Source organism: Aethalodelphis obliquidens, unplaced genomic scaffold (genome assembly GCF_003676395.1).
Source record: "Aethalodelphis obliquidens isolate GAN/ISIS:26980383/991018 unplaced genomic scaffold, ASM367639v1 scaffold50, whole genome shotgun sequence".
Taxonomy (NCBI): Eukaryota; Metazoa; Chordata; class Mammalia; order Artiodactyla; family Delphinidae; genus Aethalodelphis; species Aethalodelphis obliquidens.
Genome location: NW_020837994.1, coordinates 12635253 through 12654043, shown reverse-complemented (window position 1 = coordinate 12654043; position 18791 = coordinate 12635253). Strand labels below are relative to the sequence as shown.

The window sequence follows — 18791 nt, the reverse complement described above, 5'->3', positions numbered from 1 at the left end:
TCATTCTAATAAATCCATAAATCTAAAATCTAAAAATGAAAATGGCTTACAACTATTGACCTAAGACAGCTATCCTCTCTTCAACAAAATTATTGGCTGTCAGTTTTCAATTAATTCTTCATGTATTGCATTTTGACAATACAAGAACCAAAACGTAATAAGGTAGAACCTATTAGACATGTACTTGAAATCTAGAATCAGCATTTACAAGATGGATGTGTTCCCGGTTCATACATGACAACTCAAGTATAGTTAGTTAAATTCAGAAGACAATGCCCTTATCAGGTACAAATATCATGAAACTATGAAAATATGAAACACATGTTTGAGCTTGCTATTTTCTCATTATGTAACATTCTAATAAAGTCCCTTACTATCCTTTTTTTTGGTTCAGTAAATTATTCAAAAAGTGACTCAGAAGCATTTTTACAAGTGGATCCATTGGGCACAGATGGTAAATGGTGTTACTATTTTTCCCAGTATACTAAATACAGATATCGGCTGAGACTATTTCTTGCCTTTGGATATTTTTCACTCATGTTCATATCTTGTCTCCTCTGACCACTATGATTTTGCCTTTCCCATATTGAGGCATAATAGAACTGTTAAGATGTCTTTTTTGCCTAAACTCTCTTGAGTTTCCTTCACTTTATGGAAAAAATGATAATAGGAAAAATTAAGTTTGGCATTCTCCAAATTTTAATAAATTCAAAACTATTCTAAAAGCCCTTTTTAAAAATCAAACTTAAAAGAAAAAGAGATGGACAAATCCAGAGTTCAGCCTTCCTAGGTTAAACTGTGTGCAAGTAAAATTTGTTAATAAAATGCTTCAATGTGCCTTTGTCCCTTCAAGCTGCTATAATGAAATACCACAGACTCACATAATCAACCGAAATTTGTTTCTTACAGTTCTGGAGGCTGGAAGCCCAAGATCATGGTGTCAGCATGGTCAGCTGAGGGCCCTCTTCCAGGTCACAGAGGTCTCCATATATCCTCACATGGCAGAAGGGACAGACCTTTAGGAGAAAATTGGTCTCCTAGGAGTTTAAAAGAATAGATATTAAATCTTTTACGGTGAAATCTGACTCTGAACCTGCTAAATTCCACTGCAGAAGATTTAATAGTTGTTCCTTTAAACTCCTGAGACAAATTTCCTCCCAAAGGCTCCTTCTGATATTTGAGCTTTCCTCATACCATTAGCCCCAGTCTTCATTATTGTAAAAACTGGATCTTTACTCCAGGTCAAAATACTTCTGCTATAATCATTATAGCACTGTCAGCAGAACCAACATCACCAAGGGAGGAACAAATGCTGGAGTTATTCTCACTGTACTGGTTATTTTCTCCAAGATTTTCCAGACGTCTATGAAGGAACTAAGCTCCACTGAGAATGTGCCCACCACAAGGAAACAATTATTGGCTTACTCCTGTTGTGATAAAATATAGATAAAAATCTATATTCCTGATATTATCTGTAACTCACCAGGAATTACAACATCAATACCAGGCTTTTGCCCACCTCCTACACCCAAACCTATCTTGGGTGTATAGGATAATTAGGAGGCTTTCTGATATTTACAGCCCTTTTCTCTCCAGTGTAGCATGTATCCTTTAGAAGGGTAACAAGAGACTTCCAAAATGAAGTAGGTATTGGCTGCTCGGGAGAGCTCTCAGAAGTGATAACTGAACCTCTTTACGCATACTGTGCAAGACTACTACTCCAGCAGCAAGAATACAATTAGAAAAGTGGTCCAAATTTTGCCTCATCCTCTGCTGTGAAAGCCCAACAAACCAGTTTAAATATACTACCCAGGGGACTTCCCTGGTGGTGCAGTGGTTAAAAATCCGCCTGCCAATGCAGGGGACATGGGTTCGAGCCCTGGTCCGGGAAGATCTCGCATGCCACGGAGCAACTAAGCCCGTGCGCCACAACTACTGAGCCTGTGCTCTAGAGCCCACAAGCCACAACTACTGAAGCCTGCACACCTAGAGCCCGTGCTCTACAACAAGAGAAGCCACCACAATGAGAAGCCCGTGCACCGCAACTAGAGAAAGTCCGTGCGCGGCAACAAAGACCCAACACAACCATAATTAATTAATTAATTAAAAAAAAAAAACACTACCCAGGACTGTCATGAACAATCACACTGTCTTTATATCCTCTTGGCAAGCCAAGGGACACTCTGTTTTTAGTTAATACTTCCTGTTGTATCTCTATAAAGATCATTGGACAGGTGAGATCCTGGTGGTTTCTGGTCAATGGGCATCACCAGTAAAAGTCAAAGGGCTCCCTTTGAATGAGACACAAAGGCTTTACCTTCATACAAAGAAGTAATGAATCCTATAGTCTATACACAAATGTGTAACATTACCAATATTAAACAAAACCTGATCAGTATTATGGCAATTTTGTTAATAAAAAACGTATGAATTTGCAGATATAAAAAGTGACAACAAATCTGTTAATTGAAAAAACTTTTTTTTTTTTTTTGACCGCACCACGCAGCCTGTGGGATCTTAGTTCCCCAACCAGGGATAGAGCCCAGGCTACGGCAGTGAAAGCGCCTAGTCCTAACCACTGGCCTGCCAGGGAATTCCTCTGAAAAAACTTTTAATCTAAAGAAATACTAACTGAAAATAATTTCTCCATATGTAAAAATGTATATTTGATACGTTTTTCCAAAAGTCCCCAAAGTCTGATATAGTTGATTTTAAGTTAACTATTCCAGCAAACCACTGTAAATATAAATGAAAGATTATAAATGCAATGCATTTGGCACAATATTGTGACTATGCTTTATTTTTAAGTAAAAAAATGAATCATAGCCAAAACAAAATGTTTTGCCTCTGAATATTTCCAGCTTAAGGGAAAAAAGTCATTAATGATGAACATATTCTCATATTTCAATGTTTTTAATTTTTTATAAAGATTTTAATTAACCTTCATAGTCACTAAGCAGTTTTTAAACTTAGGTTTCATGATCCTTTTGACTTCATGCTTTCAAATAGAATGATTATCTTCAAAACATGACAAATTTCAGAATCCATTAAAAATTATTTTATTCAAATTATGTTTTCCAAAAGAGAGGGTTCTGTGCTAGTCGTCTTTGAAAGTTTTCATACCTACAAAAGAAAAACATATTTATAAGAAATTTAATTAGAATCTTTCATAATGTGACAAATGACTCATCAAAAAGCAAATAACTTTACATGTCATTTCTAAAATGCTAAGATTAAAAACTTAGAAAGTTAAAAGTTAATCTGGGAGTTTAATTATTAATTTATAAAAGACAGCAAGCATAGTGATTTAACTGGCTGTATCAGAAAGCACAAATCATAATAAATTTTATTAATTTTTTTATCTTTTGCAAATCTGAGAGCTAGAAGGGACCTAAGAAAAAATGAAATCTAACTCCTTCTCCCTCATTTCATAGATGAGAATAATTTGCTCAAGGTCACAGAGCTACATTATTACAAAGCTCAAACCTAATACATTCTAGTACAATCCATGCTGTACCATGCTACCACTTCTCAGCAAACTCTCCTTATGTATCTCCCCAACACTGGGATATTCAAAGTGAAAAGAAATATCTATAAAACAGAAACATAGAAAAGCTGAAGAAATAGATTCATGTACAGGGTGCAGTATAAACCACTCCAATGTTTCATACATGTTTATTTTAGATCAAGACTTTCTACTTATGAAAAAAAAAGTTCATTGATATTTCAAGCCTCATATACAGTACTTACAATTCAAAATATAAAAAAATGTACAGACCTTAATTGTGGTCCCTAAAACGTAAGCAATTTTATTTTCCTGTCTTTATAAAGCCAAAATAGCTACTATATAACAAAATATTATTTGGGGTAAAAATTATTCCTAATGTGAACTCTAAAATACATACTTTTTAATTGCATGCAAATGTTAATGTATTCTGATGTCCACAATAATAGAATATGTTTAAATGTCAAAGAAGAAATACATTCACAAGCAAAAAACACACATTTTTTGTAGGTTACTAGAAGCCTTAATATGAGAGCTACAAAATGCCCCATACCATTTCAGAACCACATTTGCCGGAATGAACATTTCAGATGGACTTGGTGTCATCTGGGCCTGAGAGACAGCAAATGATGAAGCAAAATTGTAGAAGTTGTCTAACATCTTTTGTGTGAACTAAAAGTTAATAATAAATAGATTAATGGATTATACTAAATACTCCATTTAGACCTTAATATTTTTAATTAAAAATGCTGTCATATTAACTTCGTTTAAGGACTGTGAGTTCTGAGACAATCTAATGCTGAACATTAAGGCAAGTCATAAAATGACATTATGCCACAAAATCATAACAATCTGCCTTTAATACTTTCTTTATATCTCAAAGAATTTCTATGATTATCAAATATTTTAAAGTTTATAACATATTCATTTTGGGAAAAAAAAAGAAAAAATGTTTTTTCATTCAAAATATCTTCTTTTATCTCCACCTTTGGAGATGCCCCTCTCCTCAAATACCACCCTCATCAAATCAATCTATTTTCTCATATAAAATAGTAACCATATCCAAGAAGTCTTTTTCTTACCAGAAAGATAAAAACTTAAGTATAAAAAAGGAACAACTGGTTACTCACCATCAATTACAAAGAAGAGAAAGGTAACACTATTTCATTTCTATTTCCTGGTCTGTTCATTCTCACTGCCCCTCAAATGGGCAAATCCACTAACATCCTCCAAGACTCCTTTGTAGAAGCAAGAAGTAAACTGATTCACATTTCTTGAGAATCAAATGGGTTTAAGCATTAAACCCCAAAATTAATGAACTACTAACAATAATACTACCTTTTATTCACTCAAAAATAATCTTCCCAACATCACTTTCTCCAAAACATAAAACTAGCCATGAAGGTTCTTGCTGTCTCTTTTCTACATGGAAGAAACATCTTATTAGGGTTTTTGTTTATTTAATAATATCGAGGTAGTTTAGTCCAAGAGACTCTACTGTCAAGGTACTTGAACCAATATCAGAGTTGAACCAATAAGATCACTAGCTAAAAGATCAGTACCAGGAGAAAAAAAATCAACAGCAACCCTCCATACAAGCAAGAAAAATTTTTAAATGTAACTTTAAGAAGATCCAATTCATGACAGAAACAAAGTCTGTAAGATACCTAGGGGAAATGCTAAGACAAGCTAATAGTAAGACTTTTGTGGAAAATATTTTAAGACTGTCTTGAGAGATAAGAAAGAAAACAAATGAAAGGACTTATATACCATGTCAAGTGGAAAGATACAATATGTTCACGGATGGGAATACTTAATGTGATAAAGGCACATTAAACCTATATATCCAATGTAATTTTCAACTAAATTCCAATAAGATTTTTCATGGCACTTGACAAGCTGATACTAAAATTATTATGAAAAATACCTAAGCCTATTTTGATGACTAGGAGGAGGGACTTGGCCTTCCAGATATTAAGATTTTTCCTGGCAAAGGGACAGGCAAATAAACTAACTGGAATAAAAGAGAGAGCCCAGGAACAAACCTAAGCGTATGTGACATATGATATATAACAAAGATGCTATTATTCAGAATAAAAAAAAATGTGGACTAACTATTCATTTAATGGGACTAGAACAACTAGTTTTCCATAGGGGGGAAAATGAGTTTAGATCCCTTCCCATACCACACACAAACACAATTCAAAAAGTAAAACATTAAAAGCCTTAAGAACTATAAGAAAACATAACATCTTTACATATCAGCATAGGGAAGAATTTCTCAAATACAAAAAACCCACAAATCATAAAGGAAACAACTGATAAAACTTGTCTACAGAAAAATATGTCTGCATGCAAAAGACACCATAAACAATACTAAAAGACAACGTAGGAGAAAAAATTTACAACATATACAACAAAGGATTATTATCCAGAACACATAAAGGCCTTTTCCCAAAAAGCTAAAATTAAAAAGTGCCAAAAATAATACAACAGAAAATTGGGGAAAATTATATAAACAGTCAATTCCTATAAAAGAAAATACAAATGCAGGCCAAAAATCTGAAAAGATGCTCAACTTCACCAACAGTCCAAAAAAAAAAACCCCAAAACAATAGTAATATTCTAATTTCACCTATCAAGTTTGGCAAAAATTTAAGGTCTGATAAATATTACTAAGAATGTATAAAAACATCTACCATTGGAAAGGAAAAACAAACTGCGGCTCATTCGTACATATGACATATGACAATTAAAACAAACTAAATCGATTCCATGTATCAACACAGATAAATCTTTAAAAATAATGCTGAGTGAACAACAGTAAGTTGTAGAAGTTTGTGCAGTATGATACAAACATTTATATCCATTTTAAAAACATACGAAAGGGTAAATAACAAGAAGTAAAAATAGAAGAACCAGAAAAAAAGGGATTCAACACAGAAGAGAAATAAAACGAATTTCTGGAGTAATGGTAAAAGAAAACAATACCTTAACAACAGCTATGAAACAGACCCAGAGAATAATCAGTCCACAGTGGAACAAAAAAGAGAGTTCCAAGAGAAATGTTTCCAAGACAAATTTTAAATTGCTATATTTAAATATATTGAATGGGAATTTACAATTGGCAGAGTTTGGGCATAAATTATTAGAAATGGAAATACAGAAATCCACGCAAAGGAAAAAAATGAGAAATTTATTAACCAGGATAAATGAAAAGTTATACAGAACAAGAAATATAATCATAGCACTACACATGGCTCAGTTTTGAAAAACATTTACCAGGTCATAATACTGAAAACTCTGAATACTAACTTAATGAAAATCTATATTGGAAAGGTGGGGAGAAAAGATATCTGTGTATTTTGGAGAACAGCGGATTAAGAGAGCTAAATCATGTTATGTATCGGTAAGTCAATGGAAAATACCTATAATAAATAAATTAATAAAGAAAGATTAATCAAGTTTCTTCTGACACATGGAAATAAATACAAGAAGAAGGAGGGAAAAAAAATGAGGGGGAGGTTGAAAGTGACTGCTGCTGAGAGGCAGAATAAAGCAGAATATAAAAGGTATAATAGAGCACAGCTGTTTTACATGTAAAACTATTTGACTTTCTAAACCATGTACTACTGATAAAAACTAAAGTGAAGTAAGAATAACTAAGAGCATAAATTAGAAACACGTTTAAAAACACATATACAAATAGTACTATACATGTTTTGTGAACAAATATGAAAAATTTTTTTAAGTACTGAAATACAGATAGGAAAGATATATAAAGTTAGAAGAGTAGCTACCTGGAGAGGAAAGAGAAGAAGAGAAGCAGAGAGCAGTGGGCTGTATCTGTAACACTTTATATAATTTTTTAATTAGTAGCAAATATAGCAAAATGTAACAGTTAAATCTAGGTGGAAGACACATGGAAGTCTTCAAATATACCCCACTATAAAGAGAGCTCTGTAAGGATGGGTATTATTTTATTTTGTCTACCTATTTTTATCTGTTTGTTCTTAAAAAATGCCTCGCACACAATAGGTATACAATAAATATTTGTGGAATGCACTTTTTTATATATTAAAATATTTCATAATAAAACATTTAATAAAATACATATGCTTCATTAAAAAGCTCAAATAACTTATAATTATAGAGTAAAAAGTCTTCTTGCCCCTCCCCAGGGATAACATCACTTTGTCATGTATTTTCCAGACATTTTTCAAATACAATCTATATGGGACACTATAAGTATTGTTTTACAACTTGCTTTTTTCAGTATAGTTTATTTTTTTAATTACTGACAAAATTTTTAACACCCAGATTCTGCCATTCTTTAATCTGGCCCATTCTCAAGAGATCATATGACAAGTCGGCGCTTAAATTCATGGCTACAATCCTCAAAAATGTGCTTCCTAGCAAGCCCAGAAGGTTTCCCTAGTCCATTCACCCTCCTCCTCTCCTAGAGGACTTCTTTAATAATCCTTTTGGTTTAGATTTCCAATACTTCTTTTCCCCTCAATCTTAGCTGATGACCTTGCTTCCTATTTCACTGAGCAAAGAGAAGGAATCGAGAGAGAACTTGCACAACTTCTCATCAGCACATTTACCAACCTCCTGTGTCTGTCTGTGACCATATATCCATCACTATAAACACTGTCCATTATCCTATCGAAAACCTCCCAATACGGTCTTATTTCCTACTCAAGGACACCACTTTCACAAGCCTCCCCACTCGCCTGCATCATCAATTTTTCTCTAATGCTTCATTCCTGTCAAACATGATATAATATCACCGATTAAAAACAGAAAGAAAAAAAAATTCCTTGTCCCCATAGCCCCCTCAAGCAACCAGACCATTCACTTGCTGTCCTTTATGACAACACTCGTCAAGAGTCATCTATATTCACTGTTTCCATTTCCTCCTCTCCAATTCACTCAACCTCGCTGCAAACACCCTTTCCACCTCTATGAACTCTTGTCAAAATCTTTAATAACTTTTACCTTGCTGAATCCAATGGTTAATTCTTAGCCTTCATCTTACTTGACCCATCAGCAGTGAATACTACTGATCACTTCTTCCTTCTTAAAATCCAGTCTTCGCTTGGCTTCCAAAACAGCACTTTTGGGGTCTCCTCCTACTTCAGGCTGCTCCTTTCATTTCTCCTTATCTCTTAAGCGTCTCAACTTTGAAATGGCCCCAAGCTCTGTCACTGGCCAATTTTTCTATTTACAGTTACTTCTCAGTGATCACATCCCCTTCCCAACTTTAAATACCACCTCTACACTGATGACTCCCAAATTTTTACTTCTCTTGAACTCTAAGCTTGTCTTCTCCAGCTGGATATCTAACAGGCATCCCAAACATAGTACAATCAAAATTCAACTCCTGATTCCACTCCCAGCCCATACTTGTTCTTTTCACAATATTCCTGTGTTCTTGTTCCTGGATCCAACACCCTTGGAGCCATAGTTGATGTCTCTATCTCAGACCTCACATGTGATCCACACCATGAAACACCATTGGCCCCATCTTCAAATTATCTCCAGAAATCAACTACTTTTCATCACCTCCATTTCTACTTCCCCATACTTCCTGGTTCAAGTCATTAAAATCTCTCACCTAGATTTTCACAAGAGCCTCCTAACTGATCTTCCTCCTTCCCTCTCTGTCTCACTACAGTTTCTCTCCAAAGATGCAAAAGTGATCCTTTAAAAATGTAAGTTAGATCATATTACTCTCCTGCTCAAAACTCTCTTATGTTTTCTCTTCCAAACAGAATATAAGCCAGTCTTTACAAAAGCCAATGAGGTCGCATATGATTTATCCTGCAGCCACCTCCCCCATAATCTCCAACCTCATCTCCCATCTCTCACCCTCGTTCACTCTACCCCAGACACAAAGTTTCACTTTATTCTTCAAACATAACAGGGCCTTTGTAATAGCTATAACTCTGCCTAGATCATTCTCCCCTTCAGGCCTCTGCCAGACAGGTTAAAAGTCAACCCTTATGGAATTGTGTCACTTTAAGCTCCACGAGGACAAGGATCTTGCTCATCAGGTTTACAACTGTATACTCACAGCCTAGCATACTAATTGTGGGAGGAAAAGAAGAAAAGTTAATATTTAAATCCATTTTAAAAAATCACTTTGAGCTATTTTATCACTATAAAAACTTAAGTCTCACCAAAGCATTTATAAATTTTAAAATACCTATAGAGAGGAAGACAAACTGAAAATATTCATGGAAGCCAATAACTTGTATCATATGTGTCTACCTTCATTTTTACATGAATTCTACCACCAAGCTAATTTCTAAAGTACAGAATGTGATTTTTAAATTATTTTAGAAAATAATGAAATGTATATTCCATTACCTGAGTAAATGAGTCAACTGAAGACACAGCAGCATTACCTACAGGAGTCTGCTGAGCCAGACTGTCCAATAATTCCACTGAAATTCCAATCTGAGCAACAGATGGAGTTCGGACAATATTCATGGCTCCAAAAGGGTGCTGGCTTCCTTCTCCTGAAAAAAATTAACATGTGCCACATTTTAAATTTAACTTGTATACACACAAATTCCTTTATAAATATGTGGGGCTTCCCTGGTGGCGCAGTGGTTGAGAGTGCACCTGCCGATGCAGGGGACACGGATTCGTGCTCCGGTCCGGGAAGATCCCACATGCCGCGGAGCAGCTGCGCCCGTGAGCCATGGCCGCTGAGCCTGTGCGTCCGGAGCCTGTGCTCCGCAACGGGAGAGGCCACAACGGTGAGAGGCCCGTGTACCGCAAAAAATAAATTTAAAAAAATAATAATAATAATAAAATATAAATATGTGAAGAACCTCTGATCTATATGCACTAAAAAGTTCTGTTACATGAAAGTTTGTCTCTTCTCAGATAAATGTAAAAGGATGCCTAGCTTTTACCGTATTAACAAATAATTAAGAACACCAAAATTTTCCTCACCAGAAAAATAGCTGTTACTTTTCTAAAACTTACAAAATTATTGCAGCTAGAAGTGGAAATTAAGAGAATAAGAGAAAAATAAATAAATGAGCATTAACTAGATAACAGATTCTCAATGCTAACTCTGAGGGAAGGATATTTTAAAAAATTTTTAGAATTAGTTTTAATATTTTCTGATTATTCCACTAAAGAAAGAGATTTCATTGCCATTAATACTGATAACGACATGGCATATTTTACTAAATGTCATAAATCACCCCACTCAACACCTGATGATCTGTTATCAAATAGGCAATAAAGAAATTTGCAGCTTATTTGGAAAATAGTAATTTTCGCCTTTACAATATATTTATTTACAAGTAAAATATATAATACATCATAAATATATAAAATATATCAAATGTATATTTGATATATCTGAGCCTCTAAGTGTCAGCTAACTTATACATGAAAAAATAGACCAGTTTTATTAATCCACATAAGACATAATCAGAAAAGTTAGTCTAAGAAAAAAAAATCATACAATGAATAGATTTTTGATTTATCTGCTCTTTTTATATGACTATGTCTAAACAAATACTACAGAACTCTAGGACAACACCATCCCTAATAACTAGAACACTTACTGCAAGTATCAAGACTCATTAAATTTTCAAGCATATGAATACAAACATAACTGTATTTTTCTGTGCTTTAAAAATACACACACTTCACTAAACATGACTGGTTTAAGATATTTTTGGTATTTTGAAATTGTTTTACTTAATTTCCACATATTTGTGAATTTTCCAGGTTTACTTCTGTTACTTCTAATTTCTATCAATGTGGTCGGAGAAGATACTTTGCATGATTTCAATCTTTTAAAATATACTAAGACTTGTTTTGTGGCCTAACATACAGCTATTCAAGGAAATGTTCCATAGGCACTTGAGAAGAATGTATATTCTGCTTTTGTTGCATAGAATGTTCTACATAAGTCTATTAGGTCTAGTTGGTTTATAGTGTTTTTCAAGTCTTCTGTTTCCTTGATGATCCTCTGTCTAGTTGTTCTGTCCATACTGAAAGTAAGGTATTGAAGTTTCCAACTATTATTGTTGAACTGATTATTTCTCCTTTCAACTCTATTTCTGCTTCATGAGGCTCTATTAGGTACACAAAAGTTTGTAATTGTATCTTTTTGATAGATTGACCCTTTGGTTTCGATTTGCATAATTTTTTTCATCCTTTACTTTCAACCAATTTATATCTTTGAATCAATAGCTGTATCATGTTTTTTAATCCATTCTGAAAATCTCTACCTTTTAATTGAAGGGCTGAATTTCATGCTAAATAGATACTTGCCAGTGTACCATTTTAATTCTCTTATCATTTCCTTTATTATATATATATATTTTTATTATAGTCTTTAAATGGTTGCACTGGTGATTACAATTAACATCTTAAAATAGAACAACTCTAGTTTGGATTAATACCAATTTAATTTCAATAGTATACAAAAACTTTTGCTCCTATGTAACTGCTTCTCTCCCTTATATTGTTGTCACTAATTACATCTTTATACCCAGTATGCCCATAAGCAGACTTAAGAGTTTTTGTTTTATGCCATTGTCTTTTATATCAGATAGGAAAAAAAAGCAAAGTTACAAAGTATGTATTAAGGCTTTCATAATTACCTGTATAGTCACCTTTAGCTGTGTTCTTTTTTACTTAACATGAATTCGAATTACTATCCCAGGTCCTCTCATTTCAGCCTGAAGGACTCCCTTTAGCATTTCCAATAGGGTAAGTCCTCTAAGCCACTATTCCAATTTCTGTTTATCTGGGAATGTCTTCATTTCTCCATTTCTGATGGCTAGATAATTCTTGATTGACCTTTTTTCTTTCAGTACTTTAAATATGTCATCCCACTGCCTCTGGTCTAAATGTTTCTGATGAGAAATCAGCCATAATCTAGTAAGGACCCTTGTATGTGATGAGCTGCTTCTCCTGCCACTTTCAAGATGCTCTGTCTTTGGCAGTTTATCATGTCTTGGAGTGAAGTTTATCCTACTTGAGTTTGTTGAGCTACTTAAGTGTGTAGATTAATGTTTTTCATCAAATTTAGAGTTTTAGGGCAATTATTTCTTCAAATATTCTTTTACCCCTTCTCTCCTCTTCTTCTGGGACTCCCATTATGCATATGTTGGCATGCCTGATGGTGTCTCACAGGTCTCTAAGGCTCTGTTCATTTTTCATTCTTTTTCCTTTCTGCTCTTCAAATTAGGTATTTTACCTATCTTCAAATTCACTGATTCTTTTTGCACCTACTCAAATCTGCTTCTGAAACCCTCTAGTCAAATTTTCATTTCAGTTACTGTACTTTTCCACTCCACAACTTATTTCCTTAAAAATTTTTTTCTATTGGTATCTTTTATTTGATGATACATCATTCTCCTGATTTCCTTTAGCTCTTCAAGAATATTTGAGACAGCTTCCTTAAAGTCTTTGACTATTAAGTCCAATGTCTATACTTCTTAGGAACAGTTTCTATTCATTTCTTCTGTGAAAGGGCCTTGTTTCTTGCATGCTTCATAGCATTTTGTTGAAAACTGGATATTGAATAATGTGGCAATTCCAGCAATCAGATATTTCACCTCTCCTTAGGGTTTATTGATACTGTTTATTGTGGCTGTTTCCTTGTTTAATGATTTTTCTGAACTAATACTATAAAGTCTGTATTTTTTGTCATTTGTGACCACTGAAGTCTCTGTTCTATTAGGTTAGTGGTTAGCTAGTGAATGGAAAGAGATTTCCTTAGAAGCCTGGAACCAAAAAATTCTCCCAGCGTTTGCAGGTGGGCTTTGTGCGTTGAGACATGCCTTCAATGCTCACGCCTTTGGGCTTCCCTTGTTGTACAGTGGTTAAGAATCCGCCTGCCAGTGCAGGGGACACAGGTTCGAGCCCTGGTCCGGGAAGATCCCGCATGCCGCGGAGCAACTAAGCCCGTGTGCCACAACTACTGAAGCCCACATGCCACAACTACTGAAGGCTGCACGCCTAGAGCCTGTGCTCTGCAACAAGAGAAGCCACTGCAATGAGAAGCCCGCGCACCACTACAAGGAGTAGCCCCCGCTCGCCACAACTAGAGAAAGCCCCTGCACAGCAACAAAGACCCAATGCAGCCATAAATAAATAAATAAATAAATTTATTTTAAAAAATACTCATGCCTTCAAGGTCAGCCAGCAGGAAGAGCTTAGAACCTTCTTAGGTCTTTCCCAAGCATGTGCACAGTCCTGGACACCCATGTGGTCTTTTAGATTCCCAGGAATCCCCAGGAGAATTTCAAAACCCTTGTTCCCCAAAGTATCTTATTCCCAGCCTTTCCTTCCAAGCTTTTTGGTTAGTCTGTTGTTTGCCCCAACTGTTGTCACTGCCTCAGGCAGCAGTGACTAATACATTTACCTGTAAACATTTTTGACAAACATATGCAGAAAGTCATTTTAGCAGTGGAAGAGTTCCAAGTTAAAAGAGATAAAGGTGAGCCTTTTAAATCAGTCTTCCAGGGAACCACAGAACAAAACAAGTTAATTACAATTAATTGTGAATAAGGTCCATTCTGCTCCCTCTGGTATCAGTACCAGTACCAAGAACACGGTCTGTTATCTTCAAGGCTACCACTGAGCTGAGGAACAAGGGTTGGGAGCAGGGTAGATTAACTACCACAAAGCTCACCGTTCTTACAGAGATTCAGTGTTTTTTCTTGATTAAATGTCCCTCTGGATGCGACAAGCCTTTGGTTAGTTTCCAGAGTCCTGAAAAAGTTGATTCTGAGAGTTTTTGCCAGTTTTTGCTGTTGTTGCTTTTATGGAGGGATGAACTTCTGGAGTTCCTTACTCCATCCTTTTAATTGTTTTAAGCCTAGAATTATGCTAAGTCCAGAAAATGTACTGCTATTTGCCTGTATAACAGGCTCCAATGATCTCAATCAAGGAAAGTAGTTCAATACAACCTACTACTGCCTTAGTTGTAACTACCCAGAGAGTGATCGGCCCAAGCAGAAAGCCCTGTCATCTCTAACCTCCATCCTTTATCACACACAAGCTCTTGGCAAATAAGTGAAGCCCTAAGGAAAACTCTCTAAGATCTGTTGTAAAAACTGGGGCTAAGGAAATATTCTCTTTCATTTTAAAGCTCTCTGGGACTAAGACAACTTAAGATGGGAAAAACAAAAAAACCCTCAGTCTTCAGTAATCTTTAATCTATATTTTCAAAGAAATCCACTGTGCAGTTAAACCATTCCTTTAGTCAATCTTATTCTCAAAACGGGCTTGACACAGTAATTGGTACCCTCCAAGTACAAAGGTTCTTGTTTGCAAACCATAAAATATTGGAAAGAAACATTGGAACATAATGTACAAACTTACAGTGAGTGTTTAATTTTGGATATGAATTCTTGACAGCCAAAGTAAAAAGATAAACATGATCAGTTACACTGAGTCTTATAACCAACAAATTAAAAAACAAAAACAGCAGGGAAAGTAAAACATCTGACCTGGTCTTTAAAAAAAAACATACATTACAAAAAGTTCTCAGTAACATTCCAATAGTAAAAGAAGCAGCAAATCTTTTAAGGTTGTTTCTCAAAGTATCCCTCTTCACTAGCCTAACACAACTCAGAGGAGAAAATCCTAAAGGAAACTAGTGCTTTACTGTCAGTATACAAGGAAAAGCAGTCATCATCATTTACTATCTGGGTGTGACTCTTTTTAAAACTATATACACTTCATTTCACAAAAAATGTTCAAAAGAATGAAGAGATATTAAAAAACTTTATTAGAATTTTCGTAAGTACTAAAGTACAGCAAACTCAAACATCCATTCCAGATTTACCACACTTGCCTGGTTTTTAAGTTATAAATAGCCAAGATGGGCCACGTTCTCTGAATACAACTGTTCCTCAAGTGTCACTAATAAATGTGGATCTCTAATAGATTCAAGCTTATCATCACTTCTGGTCTTTCTTCTGGCAGTTGCATTGTCAGAGTGCAATACGTGAAACCTTGAAATTTTGAAAATTTTAATGGCTCATAATTTATTGAAGAAAGAATGGCCACCCTCTTTGATCTGTAATTTGCAAAACATTGTCATTTTTAGACTTATAAACATTATTTAGAATAATCAATCCAATTAGTTTCATTCATTTCTACATTATCTTCTCATCACCTTTGTATACACACCCACTTTCAGCAATGTCCACTTACAAACTGTATCCAGTCAAATTTGGAGACCAAACGTAAGAGATGAAAGAATACCAGCACACATCCTTTTACCACATGTCCAAGATTTTGTCACAAAATACTACGTGATTAATTCCTCCTTGCTGAATGACTAAATGGATAAGAATACCATATTTTCTTTTGGCCCTTAGAAATATACTGTTCAATCATCCATTTTTTTATTTGAGAAAATTCACCTAAGAGACCATCATCTGAAGATTCAATCTTGAGATTTTGCTTATATGATCAACTTCACCACCATCATGAGTCTAGAATGCTGCTATCTGCCTCACTGTATTCATTTGCTTTAATAAATTTATTTATTTATTTTTGGCTGTGTTGGGTCTTCGTTGCTGCACACGGGCTTTCTCTAGTTGCGGCGAGTGGGTACTACTCTTCGTTGTGGTGTGCAGGTTTCTCACTGCAGTGGCTTCTCTTGTTGCAGAGCATGGGCTCTAGGCACGCAGGCTTCAGTACTTGTGGCACACGGGCTCAGTAGTTGTGGCTCGCGGGCTCTAGAGCACAGGCTCAGTAGTTGTGGCTCACGGGCTTAGTTGCTCCGCAGCATGTGGGATCTTCCCAGATCAGGGCTCCAACCCGTGTCCCCTGAATTGGCAGGCAGATTCTTAACCACTGTGCCACCAGGGAAGTCCCTGTATTCATTTTCTGATTCACACAAAATTGTGAAACTTGTTCCCCTGTCAATTTTCTTCTCTTTGCCATCATGAACAAAATATGAAAAATTATTAATTCCTAATTCTGTCCAATAAAAGCAAAAAGTAGACAATGAAGATGGTGTCTCCAGTCTCCTTTTATACTTCTTGAAACATGACATAATCCTTTGGACAATGCAATATGAAAACCATAGGATAAGGCAATAGCAAACTAAGGTGCACATGCTAAATCTGGCCCACAACCTGTTTTTGTATGACCTAGGATAGGTCATACAATAGTTTTCACATTTTTAAGGTTGTTTAAAGAAGAATATGTCACAGAGGCCATATGTAGTACACAAAGCCTAGAATATTTACTATCTTAAGCTTTACAAAAATGTTTGCCAACCTCTGCTTCAAGTAATTCCATCATTTTTCCTTTTTCTTATTGTTTCAGCCTTTCTTTTCTTCCATAGTTGAGAATTAATGAGAAATGATGAAATAATTCCTTGGATGAAACAGCAAAATGTTTCAAGATATAGACAAAATAAGATCACTAATATCCTCAAATGCACATTAAATTTATAAAATGGTCCAGTGGACCCATATGGTAACTGCAAGATAGAATGAGTTTAAAAAATATATAAGTAAATGTTTTCTCTGGAAGACCTCTACAGAAGAATAAAACTCATGAAATATCAATCTTTCTAAGAGTTATAAGTGCCCCCAAAAAGAAACCAAAAAACTAAAAGTGAGTCCACTGGTTAAGATACTTTTGGTGTGCATAGCAGCTGGGATGAAGACTAAAGAAAACTGTTATGCCAAAAATAAGCAATTCACTATGAAGTGGCATTTGAACATGACATATGCTAAAAAGCTACAGAAAAACAACTTAATTATGCCTGCTGAAAATCCTCTTAGTATTGAATATAAATATTTAGAAATCATATATATGTGTGTGTATATATACATATATATCCTTAAAACCTCTGCTTTATTTCTATTGATAGCCTGACAAGCCTGAAATTACATTTTTACTCATGCATATTCTAAGAGCTATGTGACTTCCAAAGGTCTATCAATAATAAGTACTTTAAACCAGACAAAAATAACTTACCTGACATTGTAATATGTCTAGAATTTGTTTGTCTGAAATGTATTTAAACGATCAATATTTACCAAGTATCTAAAGTCCATCACTGTGCTCTATACACTCTAAAGAACACAAGGTAAAAGATACACAAACAGTCCCTACTCTCAAGGAGCTTACACTCTAATAAGTCAGTAACAATTACTTAACCTTTCTGAATAGATTTCATTATCCGGGTGATTTTTAAGATTCCCTCCTAGAGCTGTCTTTCTATGATTTTATAAAAACGTAATAACCATTCCTTGAGCACCAACTACGTGCCAGGCACTATTATGCATTTTGCATTATCTCTAATGCTCCGCAAAACACATGCACTGTAGGTATTATTATCCCCGTTTTACCTGGATTCTCTTCTAAGGCTTAAAGAACTTGGTCAAGACTACCCAGCTAGTCATGAGTATCACTGGGATTCAAACGGGTCCAGCAAACTCCAAGGTTGATGCTCATTCCCGTCCATTATCCTACCTGTTTACAACAAATTCTGTAGTATGAACTCTTAACTGCTTTTTATTCATTACTTACTTCACAATAAGCCATTCAAGAAAGGAAATCAAGAAACATCAGGAAGTAAAAGGTTCCCATTCTGGCTCTAGTTCCACCGCATGCAAACAGACTAATAGTAGTATCTTGAGGTGTTGTTTTGTCCTTTCTAATCCCCTTGACAAGCTCAACCCAATCTTAAAATGAACACTAGAATAAGTTTAAAAGTTTCTTCTTGGCAACTGAGCTAGATAAAATGAGAGACTGTATATGTCATGTGTAGAAGCCAAAGCAATGACATTAAAATATGGCAGCAAACCCAAAAAGAAAAGAGCAGAACTATAAAGAAGAAAGTTAAGTGATGATTTATGACAAACTCTAATTTTAACATTTCTTAAAAATTCCTTTTTGGTGCTAAGCCTTCTTTTCATAGATATTTTTAATGTCACTGCCATGAAAGACAAAGAAAGGCTGAGCAATGTGTCAGATTAAAGACTAAAGAAGTGTGACAATTAAATGCAATGTACAATACTGACTGGACCCTAGATGGAGGGAGCAGGAAACTGCTATAAAAGGCATTATTGGGAAAACTGGCAAAACTTTAATGTAGAATGTATATCAGACAAGGTATTGTATTAATGTTAAATTTGTTGAATTTGATCATTATACTGTGATTATAAAAGAATATCCTTGTTCTAGGAAATGTATGCTGATTTATTTAGGAGTAAGGGGGTATGATATCTACAACTTACTCTCAGAAGTTTCAGGAAAAAAAAAT

General features: G+C 35.0%; 1 protein-coding gene across 1 annotated transcript in view; it reads right to left on the bottom strand.

Moving 5' to 3' along the window:
* Positions 1–2773: 2773 nt before the first annotated feature.
* The window catches only part of HIKESHI (heat shock protein nuclear import factor hikeshi), a 28037-nt gene continuing 12019 nt past the window's right edge, over positions 2774–18791 (bottom strand). The window contains exons 3-5 of the mRNA XM_027083609.1: positions 9881–10032; positions 4059–4177; positions 2774–3123 (exon numbers count right to left, since the gene is read on the bottom strand). Coding sequence (XP_026939410.1) covers positions 3069–3123; positions 4059–4177; positions 9881–10032 — 326 coding nt within the window. The 3' untranslated portion in view covers positions 2774–3068. The remainder of the gene's footprint in view (positions 3124–4058; positions 4178–9880; positions 10033–18791) is intronic.